The 13,660-nt window shown below is 40.7% G+C and overlaps 1 protein-coding gene across 1 annotated transcript in view; it reads left to right on the top strand.

Annotated features, from left to right (window-relative positions):
• Positions 1–7,079: 7,079 nt before the first annotated feature.
• pof1b (POF1B actin binding protein) overlaps positions 7,080–13,660 on the top strand; it is an 84,185-nt gene continuing 77,604 nt past the window's right edge. The window contains exon 1 of the mRNA XM_048544032.2: positions 7,080–7,447. Within this exon, the coding sequence (XP_048399989.1) occupies positions 7,244–7,447 (204 nt within the window). The 5' untranslated portion in view covers positions 7,080–7,243. The remainder of the gene's footprint in view (positions 7,448–13,660) is intronic.

The raw sequence follows: 13,660 nt of genomic DNA, 5'->3' as shown, positions 1-13,660 counted from the left end.
CAGTACTGGACATTCCTTTGGCTACCTGAGAATGCTCTATCTTTGCTGGCAATCTCTGAACACACTCCCAGAGTTTGATGTCATAGCCTCTACTGCTGGCCCTGGGATGGTGGGGGATGGAGGTTACGTGGGCGGGTCTTTCCTTTGCACTATCCTGTCCACCAAAAGCTCCAGAACCATGTCCACAAAGCCAAGTGCCAATTTCCTCATCTGCCACGTTCAGGACAAATGTCAGGAAGCATGCAGAACAGTTCGGACAGACAGTGCACGACTGCATATACAACAGGCTTTTAAAGATTGATCTGGTGCCAGGGATGTTGGTCAATTCAGGGGTTGCAGGTAAGTGGTGAGTGGTTCCAGGAGCATGGTAAGATTGTGTAGAAATTGGATGCGATATTTGTCACTGGGATGGTAACAACAATTAAAACAGAGAATTTGGGAAGATTCACCTTGTAAACCTGCTCTGCCTTGCAGTGAGAATCACACCACCAAACCAAACTTGACTGACGCTTAGCCAAAACACTACCAACCATTTTAATATTAACAGTGGGACTAGCAATGTGGCTTATTTATGCTTGCAAGAAGCTAAACATAATCGCACTATTATGAGCATGGTTGGAAGAGTACAATAAATCCTCTAGTTCCACTGGTTTAAGTAACTTACTGGAATTCTTTGAGAACATTATGTGCGTGGTGGACAACAGGAAACCAGTGGATGTGATGTATCTGGATTTACTGAAGGCATTTGACAAGATGCCGACAAAAGGTTCCTGCATAAAATGAAGATGCAGAGCCTTAAGGATAATGTATTAACATGGATGGAACATTGGTTAGCTGACAGAAAGCAAAGAGTGGGAAAAAATGGGTGTTCTTCTATTTGGCAATCAGTGGCTAGTGGTATGCCTCATTGATTAGTGTTAGGACCACAACTGTTTACAACTTACACAGATGATTTGGAGTTGGGGACCAAGTGTAGCATGTCAAAATTTGCAGATGACACTAAGATGAGTAATAGAGCAAAATATGCAGAGGACACTGAAAGTTTGCAGACAGATACAGATAGGTTAAGTGAATGGGCAAGGTTCTGGCAGATGGAGCACAATGTTGGTAAATGTGAGGTCATCTATTTGGGTAGGAATAACAGCAAAATGAACAACTGTTTAAATGGTGAAAAGCTGTAACATGCTGCCGTGCAGAGGGACCTGGGTGTCCTTGTGCATGAATTGCAGAAGGTTGGTTTACAGATGCAGCATGTAATAAAGAAGGCAAATGGAATATTGTCCTTCATTGCTGGAGGGATGGAGTTTAAAAATAGGGAGGTTATGCTACAGTTTTATAAGGTGCTAGAGAGGCCACACCTAGAGTACTGTGTATAGTTTTGGTCTCCTTACTTGAGAAAGGATGCGCTGGCACTGAAGGGGGTGCAGAGGAGTTCCATTAGGTTGATAACTGAATTGAGATGGTTGATTTTGAGGAGAACTTGAGTAGACTGGGACTATACTTATTGGAATTCAGAAGAACGAGGGAGGATTTTACACAAACATATAAAACTACAAAGGGAATAGATAAGATGGAAGCAGGGAGGTTGTTTTCACTGGTGGGTGAAACTAGAGCCAAGGGGTGTAGCCTGACAATAAGGAGAGCAGTTTTAGGACTGAGTTCTTCACCCAAAGGTTGAGAGTTGGTCGAATTCCCTGTTCAGGGAAGCAGTTGAGACTACCTCATTGAACGTTTTTAAGGAAAAGATAGGTAAAATTTTGGAACAGTAAGAGAATTAAGGGTTATGGTGAGTGGGCAGGTAAGTGGAGCTGAGTCCATAAAGAGATCAGCCACAATATTATTGAATGGCAGAATGGATTTGATGGGCCAGATGGCCTACTCCTGTTCTAATTTCTTATTTTATAATCATAAACTTTAAATTTAACTGGAATGGTGATATGGACAATCATTATCAGGTTTAGAATGTGTCTGGTTTAGTATCAGAAACAATTCAGCAGTGACACAGTGGGTCAACAAATCTCATTAAAACGTCATGTTGGATTGTGATTCTTCATTTTTAATGACTTGGTCATAACTCAGTCGACAGCAACGCCATCATGCATTGATCTAACATCTGTTCATCTTCTGTTATCCAAATTCCTTTCCTTGGGACTCTGTCCTCCTGAATTTTTGGAATCTATAGTCTGGTGCAGATGTAACTCCAACTTTTCATTAGCAGTGAGCTTCACCAAACTAGAACTGCCAGTGGATTACTTCTTGAGTTCTACTTGCTCAGTCACACCTGTGAACTTCTACACATGGATTTTCAACCACCACGCTCTGCTACATTGAATTACTAGTGGCAGACAGCTTCGTCTGATGTCCCATGGCTCCTGAACTTCTCTGAGCTCTCACTAAACAAAGCTATTCGACTACTCTAGCAACTGCATAGTACCTATGAGATTCAGTTGCCTATAGCAGCATAGCTAATAGCAGCCCTGCCTAACCTGGAGTCTGCTTCCCTTATGACACGTGTACTTCTATACATTCAGCAGCCCACTTTTACCACTGGATGCAGGTTCAGCTTCAGACAAATCAAACACACAGTATGTGATAATGAGCTTCAGAGTTTTTGTAGTCCCCCAGAACAGAATCAAATTTAAAGACAAATCCAGCACTAACTAAAAAGCAACACATTTGAAAATGCAGTATCATTTTTTATAGGATATTGCTGAATACGCATTAATATTTAACTTGGACACTCAGTCTTTGATCTCAGTTTCACATGCATGATCACTTATTATTCTCCAACAATGCAGATAAGTTACAACTAAGCTGAATATTTGCTTCAAAGAGCATGGGCTGAATTGATATTTGAGAGATATGTTAAGAGATTCCCAAATGATTGAATGTCAATATTCAGCTTTTTCCTTAGATAGCATCATATTCATCCAGCATCTTGTGATCGCTATCAGCTTGACACACACGGGCAGGTGTTAGATAGGAACAGAACCACCCACAAGATCTCCTCAAAGCCGTTCTTCATCCTGACTTGGAAATATATCACTGCTGCTTCACTGTCTTTAAGTCAAAAACCTGAAGCGTTCTCCCGAACAACATTGTGGCAAAGTCTACAGCATGTGGGCTGCAGTGTTCAAGAAGTTAGCTCACTACTGCATTTCCAAGAGCAGCTAAGCATGAGCATTGGCCCAGACAGTGTTATCCACATCCCACACATGAATAAAAAATTGGTACAATATTTACCTGCTCTGTCAATTTTTTTTCCCAATCAGAGGGTAGTCAGTAGGCTTTTCAGAGGCTGTGCTCCTTTCAATAAAATAGTATTTCTCATTTGCTTTACTTCTCTCACAGCATAGGACTCTAAGTGCAGGTCTTCCCCTCTAACTCTGGTACCTGTGATAACCTCATTTCAGGAAACAATCTGTGCAGAGTTTTATTTGTCTTTTTCTCCTGAAGGGTGTGTACGTTTGCATGGGTGTTTTGAGACTGTTTATAGTGATAAGCATTTGTTTTCTGCGTTACTGACAGTCGATGAAAACAATAGATTAGAATAGTTAGATGGTTGTTTTTGACTGCCACAGACACAATGGCCCTTTTTTCTGTGTCATAGATCTCTGTGACTCTGTACAACCAATGTTTACATTTATCATTATTGCAAATTTTAAAAAAAATTTAATTGTGTTTAATTAGAAGCCCGGTTGATAGGCATTTTTATCTACAATTTAATGAGGCATTTTGTTGGTAATCTTCATAACATTAAATGCTATTTTTACTTTATGTTCTAGCTTGTGGAGTGGTGAGACTATAGTGTCAATGCACCCTTTCAGCCCCTATCATAACAATAATTTGGCCTTCTATACCCTTTCAAGTAGATGTGACAGATCTCATGGGATTATCTGAAGAACAGCAGTCAGCAGCTACCTACAGTTCTGGCCATTACCATCCCTAACTCATCATTACTAACAGCATGAATAGATGATGTCTTATTACAGTTTGTGAGACTCATTGTGTGCAAATTGGTTACAGCCTTTTCTGTATGACAATGAACATATTCAAAAATTGCTTCGGTTACAAAGCATGTGGACATGTCTGAGTCATGGGAGGCACTAAATAAATGCAAATTCTTTCTTCTGGTAAATAATATTTATTAAAGAAATACTTAAAATCTATTTGTATAACAATATCACATGTTAAACACTCCTTGTCCCTTGTAGTACATGGATGTCGAAAGCTGGCCAACATTTATTGCCTGTTCCAAGTTGCCCTTGAGAAGATGGTGATGAGCTGCCTTCTTGAATCACTGCAGACTGACCTTGTGCTGTAGGTAGACCCACAATTCCATCAGGGGGAAGGTTCCAGGATTTTGAGCCAATGGCACTGAAGGTATTCTCTTTCCAATTCAACACAGTGAGTGGTTGGAGGGAAAATTGCAAGTGGTAGTGCTTCCACATATCTACTGTCCTTCTCCTCTAGAGAGTAGTGGTTCTGAGTTTGGAAAGTACTGTCTAAGGATCTTTGCTGAATTCTTGCAGTGCATTATATTAAAGTCTATTACAAAGGATAGTATAATTATGAATTTCAAAGTTCATAATTTAATAAAAAAGACAACATGGCTTCATGAAGAGGCAACCATTACTGATAAGCAAGATCCATAATAGGCAACCAGTAGATATACAATATTTGTATTCCCAAAAGGCATTCAATAAGGTACTGCGCACAATGTTACCTAATAAAATAACAGCCCACCATGTAGTGGTAGTGTATTAGTGTGGATAAAGAATTGGCTATCTAATAGAAATCAGAGTTGGGATAAGGGTGCATTTTCAGGATGGCAGTATCAACACGGGCAGAGTGATTAAAGATTGATAATTTGCTACATGTTGTATTTTAAACGATTTAAATCACTTGGTTTAAGATGTTAGAGCCTGAAAAATTGAAGCACATTCACAGTATAGTTGTTTATTTCATTTCTACATATTTTGTTCAAATGTTTACTGCGGCTTTAACTTCTAGTTCAATATTTAACTTGTTTAAACAGTTGTTTCCTTATGACCCAGTCAGGTTTCTATGCCACAGTAGGCACCCATTTAATGTAAATTATACATGGAAATAGTTATCACCTATATAGTCAAGTCTGTCTTTGGATATTGCTAAGTCACAGGAGACAGATGGAAGCCTCTTGAAAAGCAATATGGCTGCTGGAAATCTAAAATAAAAAAGGAAAATGCTTGGACTAAAGAAGAAGATTGGCAGTATCTGTCCAGAGAGAAAAGAGGTAACATTTCAGTTTGTAACCTTTCATCAAAAACCTTCAGTAAACACATTGTTTGTGCATGCAGATGCCAAAACTTGGTATATTTCTTCAGCAACGATATTTTTCTTACGCCAGTTTATAAAATACCCAATTTTATTAAATCCAGTTTCACAAATTATACCATTAAATGTAGAGCCTTGGATTGTGTTATAGAGCAGAGGCACCTACGGATTCAGGTACATAATTCTTTAAAGTTTGAACACAAGTAGACAAGGTGGATATGAAGGCATTTGGCACACTTGCCATCATTGCTTAGATCTTTTGAGGACAGGAGTTGGGACATCATACTGACGTTGTACGGGATGTTGCTCAGGTCTCTTCTACAGTGCTGTGTCCACTTCTGGTCGTCCTGTTTATAGGAAGGATGTTATTAAGCTGGATAGGGTTCAGAAGAGATTTACCAAGATGTTGCCAGGAATGGAAGGTTTGAGTCATAAGCAGAGGCTGGATAGATTGGCACTTTGTATACTAGAGCATAGGAAATTAGACGGTTATCTTACAGAGGTTTATAAAATTATTAGGGGTATAGATAAAGCGAATGGCATGCCTTTTCCCTAAAGTGGGGGATTTCAAGTTTAGGTGATGTTTTTTAAGGTGGGAGAAGAAAGATTCAACAAAGATGAGGCACAACTTTTTTTTACACAGCATGGTTCATGTGTCCAATCAACTTCTGGAGGAAGTGATGGATGCAGGTACAATTACAACGTTTAAAGAACATTTGGATAAGTACATGAGTAAGAAATACTTGGAAGGATATGGATCCAAGAGCAGGCAGGTGGGACTAGTGTTGTTTGGGATTATGATGGGCGTGGACTGGCTAGACTGAAGGCCTGTTGCTCTGCTGTATGACTCTACAACTTGCCATAATGAAATCTGAATTCGGAATCACTGTGTTACCGATACAGCATTACAAACGCGCTGCTTGTACTCTATATAGCAGTTAACAGAAAATGCACTTCTTCAAAGAAGTATTTCATTGGCTGACTCACTAAAAAAACGCAGGGTTTAAAATCTCACATATCTGACTCTGGTGCCGAAGTCTTAGGTACTGCGTTTCTTTGAGATCACCATAAACTTAAAACATAATAGCACGAAAATACGTTGAACGTACGCGAGAAAGAGGCAGGCGTGTGTGTGGAACAAGCAGTGTAAGTGAACGGCCTCTTACACTTTGATATTCGACTAGTATACTGTCAGCAGTATGCAAATGAGATCTGAACTGAACAATTCTGTTTATGATGGACCAAAAATGCAAATTCATTTCATATCGACATTTGGGAAAACCTGAATCATATTTCCAATTTCGTCAGGTTTGTCTTTTTTTTAGGTGCTAGGTGCACGAAGCTTCACACGTTTCTATTATCGCTCTCTTAATCCAAGTGGTGCATTGCAGTTTTATTCGTTTTACAGAATCATGTTGTTAAGATAATTAAACACTTTATGAGAACACCAAGCAAAAACAAAACATTATACTGGGTCACTAAAGGAGATGTGAAAGTAGATGACCAAATATTTGATCATAGGTTGTTTGAAGGAAAGAGCTTGTCCAATAAGCAGATGGAAATTAACGAGATGAATATTCAGAAGGATGTTCATTCTCAACTATTAAAGAGCCAGGGAGTTTAATAAACAAGTGAAAGGTGTCCTTTCTGTTGGGATGAGAAAGGTGAAATGTGAATGTGGGAGGTGTCCCTAGGGAGCTGTTGCTCAGAGTTCAGGGAAGGTGTGTCCCGCACAGAGCTCGGTTCAGACACGCCTCTGCGTTGCAAGTTAAACAGTCTGCGCCCTTTTGCTGTCAGTTCCTGCTTGTTCACTCGGCGTGTTTCGAGTTTGCCTCCAACCGGGCGAGTCTCTGCGTAGGAGCAGTCGCCGTCCCTCTCCCGCAGGCTAGCCGGTGCACCGTAAAACCCCGGTTCCACTGAGCCCAACATGTCATCAGTATTCCGGCCAGGAAGTACGTCCACCGCCTCGGAGAGCTCTTATTACGAGAGTATCCGAAGATCCGGCTCTCCAAATCCAGTATTCGCTGTCAACGACCAGAAATCGTACCTTACGGTTGGCAGTCCCACCGGCGTTGGCACGGTGTACCGGCTTGGAATCAACCCGCAGAGCACCACCCTGATTCTTGGACAGGTGAGTCACCCTCCCAGCTTCTCATTACCCAACGCTCCTGTGAAATACAACTTCTTTTCAAATGTAAGCTCCTACCTACAGTTGAACAAACAGACCGTGACGAAGAGAGATACTCGGAATATTCTTGATTTTGGTTCACGAAGCATAGAATTCCTACAGCGTGGAATCAGGCCGTTCGTCCCATCGAGTGCTCACCGACCCTCTGAACAGCATCCCACCCAGACGTAACCCCCTACCCTGTCCCTGTAACCCTGCATTTGCCATGGCTAACCCACCTGGCCTGCAAATCCCTGGATACTATAGGCAAGTTAGCACGGCCAATCCACCAAGCCTGCACATCTTTGGACTGTGGGAGGAAACCAGAGCATCTGGAGGGAACTCACGCAGTCACGGGGAGAATGTGCAAACTTCGCACAGCCAGTCGCCCGAGGGTGGAAACGACGCCGTGTTTGTAGATTAGTAATTACAAAAGTTTAGGCTATCAGCAAAAAGAACGCTTTTGTATTTATCAGGTCAGCACCATGGGATTTTACAACAGTCCTTTTTGAATTTATTACAAGTTAAGGTTTGATTGGCAGGAATTAGCAGTTTGTAGATTTACCTGTGTGTGTGTGTGTGTGTGTGGCATCCATCATTGATGATAATCATAAAAGGCGTTTGAATCTTTCCCAGTTCCAGCTTTCCTCCCCCACCCCCCAACCCCAATATCTAACATTCCTGTCTCACTCACCCACTTCACTGTGTCCGATTCCTCCTTAACATACAGCTTCCCCAACTCTTGAACTTCTATTAACCCATTAAACTACTCCATCCCATCCACCTCACATAATGTCCCACTTCCAAAATTGACAGGTCACAGGATCTTCCAGACTGTTTGAACTATGAGGTAATGGTAATTATGTGTGAAGATATACAGAAGTGCTGGATTTCTTGTTTCAGGATCAGTTTAGTGCTCATTTTCACCTATCAATCTCCACCTCCGTGTGGGAACATGTTTTTAAGGTTGGGCGTCCCCTCTCCTTCACCTGTGGGCATTAGTCTGGTTTGGTGAGATTTTCCTCTGCTAACTGAGAGTTCCAGAACCTCGGGAAGTCTGCATCCACTTTCTGAAGTGTGGGGGCCAATGAGAAGTTTGGTCACAGTTTTGTCCTTATTGACTATAAAGCAGTCATACTCTTGGGAGCCCTTAAGGTGGTAATGTAACTGTTGGAGTAATGTCCTGGCATAATGACATTATAGAATGTTAAGGGTGCAGAAGTAGATCAATGTTGTCAATCACTTCATGGTACATAAGCAAGAATGGATGACCAAAGGGGTCCAAGGTTCTAGTCCTGGCATCTCCTGTCCTAAGGCCTTAGAAAAAAGATAATCTTTCTATCTATAATAAGCAAATACATTGATTTAATTTGATTTGGGGTAATAAAGTACTGCCTGTGGAAAATGAGCACAGAGCAAATGTGAAGGTCTGCACTAAGATTGTTCAACTCTGGAGCATTCATCTCTTTTATTAATTTTTCAGTGGTAAATCCTCAAGTGGTGCAAGTTTGATATCTGAATTACATCGCAGTATCAATTTACATTAAGTTGTCATGTGTTGTCTGTGATTTCTCCATCCTTTTTGTTTGCAATCCTAACTGAGGGTGAGGACTCATTAAGTCTGTCTATCCAGTTGAGTCATAGTATGGGTTGTAACTCCAATTCCAAATTCCCAATGCTATGAAAATGTCCAGCTAAGAGTATTCCTGTGAATAGTAAAATGAGCAATTCTGATTATTTCATTATGTCTCTGCTTTGCTGTTTTATTCAGTATGGTCTGTTAATTGAACCTGATGATTTAGCTTCTCAACTAAATTGGAATAACATATATATAATTTAACAAAAGCATGTAGTTCAGATGTCACATGTTTAAAATAACAAAAAAGTGCTGAAGAAAGGCTGCAGGACTGGCAGCTCCTGTGGAGACAGATACAATTTTGAGCCTAGTCTCTCCTGTGTGGAACTGAGGAGATAGTTGGAAAAGTGATGGGTTTTCAGGGGATCAGGTGAAGATTAGAGTATGAAGCAAGATTAGAGAATCACATATGTTACAGAACATAAGGCAAAGGGAATGGTGATGGTTGTAAGGAAAAACAGAATGGATGTTAATTGTAAGTTTTAATAACAGAATATAGCTGAAAGCAAAACCAAGAAAACCAGACACTGGGTAGCAGAGCAGGAAGGAGAGTGAAACACAATTAAGGACAGAGTTCAGGGCCTGAAGGTAGTAAATTTGATGTTAAATCCAGGAAATTGTATGATGCCAAAACAGAAAATGAGGCCCTGGTCTTCCAGTTTGCATTCAGTTTTATTGGACCACTTCTGCTGTTCCAGAGCAGAAATGTGACCATGAAAGCAAGATAGTGTACAAAAAGCAACCTAAAGTTCCAGCATCTGCAACTCTTTTGGTTTTTACTTGGGGTCATAATTATAGATTGAATGGAGGTGCTCTGCAAAATTATCTCCCAGTCTGGATTTTGTCTTGACAATATAGAGGAGACGTGTTGTCAGTGGTAGAGTAGATTAAAAGAACTAGAAATGAATTTGCGACTTTACCTGTGAGGAGTAGTACAAGTACTGTACTTCCTGTAATTTTATGGAAGGTCATGGAAAAGAGATGAGGTGTCAGGGTTGGACCAGGGTGTCATGAAGGGAGTGATTCCTTTGGAATGCTGACAGTGAAGAGGAGGGAGGATGGATTTAGTGGTGGCATCATGCTGGTGGGCGAATACGAGGAAGCAACCAATGGATTTTGCATACTTGAGTGCTGTGAAATTGTATCGTATTTGCTTTTGTTTTTGCTCCCATCAGCCCAATATCGGTGTAGCTGAAGATGTGAGGTTGACCGGAAGACACGGTGACACAACGGTCAGCACTGCTGCCTCACAGCACCTGGGACTGGGGTTCAGTTCCAGCCTCGGGTGACTGTGTGCAGTTTGCACGTTCTTCCTGACTCTGTGTGGGTTTCCTCTGGGTGCTCCGGTTTCCTCCCAAAATCTAAAGATATGTTGGCTAGGCGGAGTGGTCGTACTAAAAGCAACATTGCCCCATGGTGTCCAGGGATGTGCAGGTTTGGTGGGTTAGCAATGATAAAAAGACCCATGTGGTATTGGGGCTTGGTTGAGTCAAGGTAGGATGCTGTTTGGAATATTGGTGGAAACTCAGTGGTTTGGGTGGCCTCTTTCTGTACAATAGGGATTCTATCATTCTAGAATGCACTGAAGGAATAGTAGAAAATTCTTGCTTCCTGTTGTCTGTTTCATATACTTCATGTGAGAGGTAAGAGGTACGTTACTACAGCATTTGGAATATGTTTAAATAAAAATGACAGGTCATTAGTTCCTGTTGCATTTTCTGTCAAATAGGTGGATTAATGGCCAGTTCACAATTTATTTGAAAATTATTCTCTAGCCCTGTGAAAAGATATTAGTTTTTCATTTGCTCAGGTAAAATAAAGGCATGAAACAAAGATACACTGAATTTAAACAGCAGATTTTGATCAATGAGTGATGACATTTACAATGTCCTGATATACTTTACCTCCAGCACTTTAAAATTGCTGTAATGTCATCACTTTGTGGGATATACTGTATCAGATACCTGACTTCTGCTGATTGAGATGGACCTTTGATGGGTGTTTACTGATTTTTGATTCCTCTTTTGCTTATCGTAATGTGATCTGTGCACCTCCTGCACTGTCTTAATTAAAATAAAATGAAGAACTGCAGTTGTTGGGGAACTGTAACAAAAACAGAAATTGATGGTGAAACTCAGCAGGTCGGGCAGCATCTGTGGGGAGAAAGCAGAGATAATGTTTAGAAGCACAGTTGAACCTACTTCAGAATTGATTAGGAATCACTGGGCTCGAAATGTTAACTCTGCTTTCTCATCACAGATGCTGCCAGACCTGCCAAGTTTCTGTAGCACTTGCTTCTTTTGTTCCTGCAGTATCATCTCCTTCTACCCCTAAATCCAATCTTGCTCCTTGTTTTTCTTACTTTCGTGATATCTTACAAATGCCATTTGCAGGTATTAAATCAGTTTCCATGGGTTTGTTCCTAGAGACCAGTTTTTTATTTCTCCACTATCTGATTATTCATTTGATCAGCTCTGTTTATTCAGGTCGCCCAGGCCTGGCATTAAGCTGTGTGAGTCAGAACTTTCTTTCCAAGATGTTCACTTTTCAACATTGCCAACTTCTGCCAAAACATCATTTCTAGTGGTTAAAAATACTTAACATTGTTGGTGGGATCATAAGGATTTAGTAATGGATTAAGTAATTAATAAAGATGACAGTTAAAAAATTATTGCAACTGTTTGCTAGTTCATCTGATCAATATTAATTAGAACTTCCAACAAAATAACACTGGCAGAATGGGAGTAACTCAGAGGAATTCAAAGACCAGCCATTTTTAACACGAAATATGTCCCTCAAATGTATTCAAGGGAATTTAGATGAAGTAATTATCATGTTTTGCGTCAATGGGAAATTTTCAGTTGAAGGGTTCCTCTGTGGCAATTCATTTCTGTTCTCTGATACTTGATGAAATGCATTTGTACAAAATGCAAGGTTGTAAAGACTATTTGCTGATGTGGTACTGTTTAAGCACAAACTGTAACTCTCAAGCAATTCTGGCACTACTTCAAATACTGAAGCAATCTAAGAATTTTTGATGTAAGACTGGTTTCACCTAATTATCTGTGTCGCCATAAAGGTATATTTGAAAATAATTGATCCAGCGCTAATGTTGCATACAATGTCATTGCTTGGTGAGTGAGGGTGGAAAAAAAAACATATCAAAGGGAAATAGCCTATGTTCCCAATGGTGGCCCACTTGAGTGCTTTTGTCATCCAGTGACAGTGAAGAAATGGCAATGTAATTCCAGGTCAGTATGTTTTGTGACATGGAGGGGAATCTGCAGTTGGTGGTCTTCCCATGCTTCTGCTGTCCTTGTCCTTTTAAGTGGTTTGGTCATGGATTTGAAAGGTGTGATTGAAGAAAGTATACTGTAGTGCATTTAGAATATGGTACACAATGCTGCCATTGTGTGCCAGTGGTGAAGGGAGTGAATGTTTAAGGTGATGGATAGGGTGTCATGTGTTTTGAGTGTTGTTGGAGCTGCACTCTTATAGACAAGTGGAATGTACGCCATCACATCCTAGTGCCTTGGAGATGGTGGATAGGCTTTGTGGAGATGAGTTACTCCTGCAGAATGCTCAACCACTGGCTACCTTTGCAGCCACAGTGATTTATGCTTTTCTCTGTTCAGTTTCTGTCAATGGTAACCCCCACGAAGATGTTGGTGGGGTTTTCATTGATTTTAACACCATTGAATGGCAGGGGCAGACAGTGAATTCTGTCTTATTGAAGATGGTCATTGTCTGAAACCTGTGTGGTGCAAATGTTACTTATCAGCCCAAGCTGGTTATTACTATGTAGAGACCTAGGCTGCTCAGTATGACAGTCATGAGCGGTGTTGAAAATTGTGCAATCATCAATGCACATCCACCTTGGGGTGGAAGGAAGGTCATTGTTGAAGGAGAAGGTTGACCGACGACACTACCCTGAGGAGCCCCCACAGAGATTTTTTGAGGTTGAGATTATTGGCCTCCAAAAAATACAATAATCCGTTTTGTGTCAGATCTGACTCTAATCAATGGAGGGTTTCCTAATCCACATTATTTTCTGTTTTGCTTGGGCTCCTTGATCTGTTACTTGATAAAATGCTGTCTTGGAGTTCAGTGCATATATGCTTTCCCCTCTTACTTTCTGTTACTGACATTTTCATCTCTTTACTTGCTTATTCTCACTTTTCTCAGTACTCCTCCCATCCTTCACTTTAATTTCATCTCTTTCAATCTTGCATCTCCTCCCTTTCACATTCTTACTATTCTCACTGTTTGGCCTCTATCCTCCCATTCTTCTCCTTTATCTCCCCTTTCATCATTTCCCTTCAGTTTTGTTTAATTATCTCTTTTTCTCTCATTGTTGCTGTCTCTGCCTTCCTCTCTCCATCTCTCTCTTTCTTTTTCTGTTTTTCTCTCTTTTTATGCCTTGTAGTGCTGTGTAAGCTCTCCTTTCCCCATATTCCCGTCCACCTGCTTCATCCTTTCTTGCTGTTGTCGCCATGGGAAATATTCAAATATGGAATGGTAGACTTGTCCTTTCTGGTAAC

This window comes from Stegostoma tigrinum, chromosome 15 (genome assembly GCF_030684315.1).
Source record: "Stegostoma tigrinum isolate sSteTig4 chromosome 15, sSteTig4.hap1, whole genome shotgun sequence".
Lineage (NCBI taxonomy): Eukaryota > Metazoa > Chordata > Chondrichthyes > Orectolobiformes > Stegostomatidae > Stegostoma > Stegostoma tigrinum.
Note: the sequence above shows the minus strand (reverse complement) of the source record. Positions and strands in the feature narration are given on the sequence as shown.